The 2,057-nt window shown below is 43.6% G+C and overlaps 1 protein-coding gene across 1 annotated transcript; it reads right to left on the reverse strand.

Annotated features, from left to right (window-relative positions):
- Window positions 908–1,417, reverse strand: LOC107636654 (protein FAR1-RELATED SEQUENCE 5-like). The gene has a single exon (XM_016340151.1). It carries the CDS (start codon window positions 1,415–1,417, stop codon window positions 908–910), a length of 510 nt encoding a protein of 169 aa, XP_016195637.1.

Here is a 2,057-nt window from a genome sequence, read left to right on the forward strand (position 1 = left end):
CCCGCATCTACTTGGGTTCGTATGAATACGTGACTGGAAAGCACGAGCCAATAGCTATGTTTATACATCTCTCAGACTGCTAATCCACGACTTCGTTAGGGACTTCTCGAGACATCAGTTCAGCCAATTTTCGTGGAGATTAGGGTCTCTGTGGTAGAGGCTAGAATCCATAAAAGTAGCATTCTCTGATCCAGAAGATTCAACCTTGTCTATGGCGTTTTGAGTAGGATCATTAAGGAGAATGGCCTGTACGAGCTTCACCCTCAATCATAATGGATCCACACTAAACCTGGGGTTCAGATCTGGAGGAGTATTGGCAGCTGCTCAAACCAGTGTTAATTACATACAACATGTCATTGAAGAAATCACTCACAAGCAAAGGAAACAGTACTACCAAATTTAATTCACAAAGACAAAGCAACTCCAATCCTCAACTCTATTCCTCTCACTGATTTAATCCAATTGGTTTTATCCCTTTCATGTCAACTCTATTCTTATTACTGATTACCCTTTTCTTAATTTACATGACAACTTAGTTTAGCATACATTACTCTTACAACTTCAAATTAACAACTTTCTGATCTGCCTGACTAAGACTTGCAAGATAACCATAGCTTGCTTCAAACCACAATCCTCATGGGATTGACCCTGACTCGCTCAGGTATTACTTGGATGACCTAGTGCACTTGCTGGTACAATAGTACAAAAGTGTGGGATTTGTGCTACCAATCCCTTCATTGTTCCTCATTGAACACTCACACTCAATTTTTTCCTCGTTTAGATCATACAACACCTTGCGTGTTTTGTCCGGTTTTCCCATCCTCAAAAACCTGTACACACATGTTGTGCTAATGTTATCCCTGCCCCGAAACAATAATGTCGCCACGCCCTTCATTTGTTTCTTTACTTATTTAAATAATGCCCGTGTATACACCTTTGATGCAAATAGCTCCATCGCTTCTAGGCCAGTGGTTAGCACCGGACTATAATACGTGGAATAGAATTGGACCGTAACTTCATTATTCCAGTAGTCCTTAACAGCCTGGTCTAGACTATGTACCAGTTCCAAAATGCTATCAGTCGCTTGAAGAAAACCCTTAATGAAAGTGTTGATCCCTTCACATCTCAAAGTTATCTTGTATCCCGCACAGAAGGTGCCTCTCAGGTAGGCCATTGCCCAGCTTTCTCTCATTTTATACGCGCTCTGCACCCAGCTGTTATCATGTAGTCCAAGAAACACAACCGACGTCTTCCAGTACTCCTCAAACTCGCTGATTTCGAAGTTTGCATATAGAGATTTCTTAAAAACCTTTCGGAATTCCGTATCTTTAACCCTTTGGAAGCAATTCTTCTCCAAGTGCCAACTACACAGCCTATGTGTCACCTTCGGTAGCACCTCCACAATTGCCGTGCGCATCGCCTTGTCCCCATCCGTGACCACCACACACGGCTTCTTTTGTCCCAATACATCCAGTAGGTTCAACAACACCCACCTGTAGTGCGAACCTCTTCATCCTCAAGCAACATGAACCCAAAAATTGATGTTTGTTTATGATGATTTGACCCAGAGAAAATCACCAGTGGCTTCCTGTACTTGTTAGAGCGGTAGGTGGAATCGAATGCCAACACATTCCCAAATAATTGATAATCCGACATCATCTCACCATCGGCCCAGAATAAGCTACCCAAACGGTTGTCTGCAGTCCGTGTATACCGTGCAGCTGTTATCATGTTGGCATTTGCCTTACCTTCCAAGTAACTGATGGTTGCTGCCATGACCATCAGATATTCGCGCAACCCGTTGCCCATGCGCATAATCATAAAAATCCCATTTTGTAAATCTAAGCATGCCATACCCACCAGACTGCCCGGCCATGTACGCCATTATCTTCGAAATCGGGATCCTAAACTGCTTCAAACTCTCCACCTGTGCCTTGTCGCCGTCACTCATCTTCCGGTGACTAGGAAGGAGATATGTAAACGTCGCTGGGGCAAGATCGTGGTTGTGTTCATCGAAGATGGTTCTTACCCTCCGCACGCTATGCTACACATTATAG

The sequence above is a fragment of the Arachis ipaensis genome, chromosome B04 (assembly GCF_000816755.2).
Source record: "Arachis ipaensis cultivar K30076 chromosome B04, Araip1.1, whole genome shotgun sequence".
In the NCBI taxonomy this organism is placed as follows: Eukaryota; Viridiplantae; Streptophyta; class Magnoliopsida; order Fabales; family Fabaceae; genus Arachis; species Arachis ipaensis.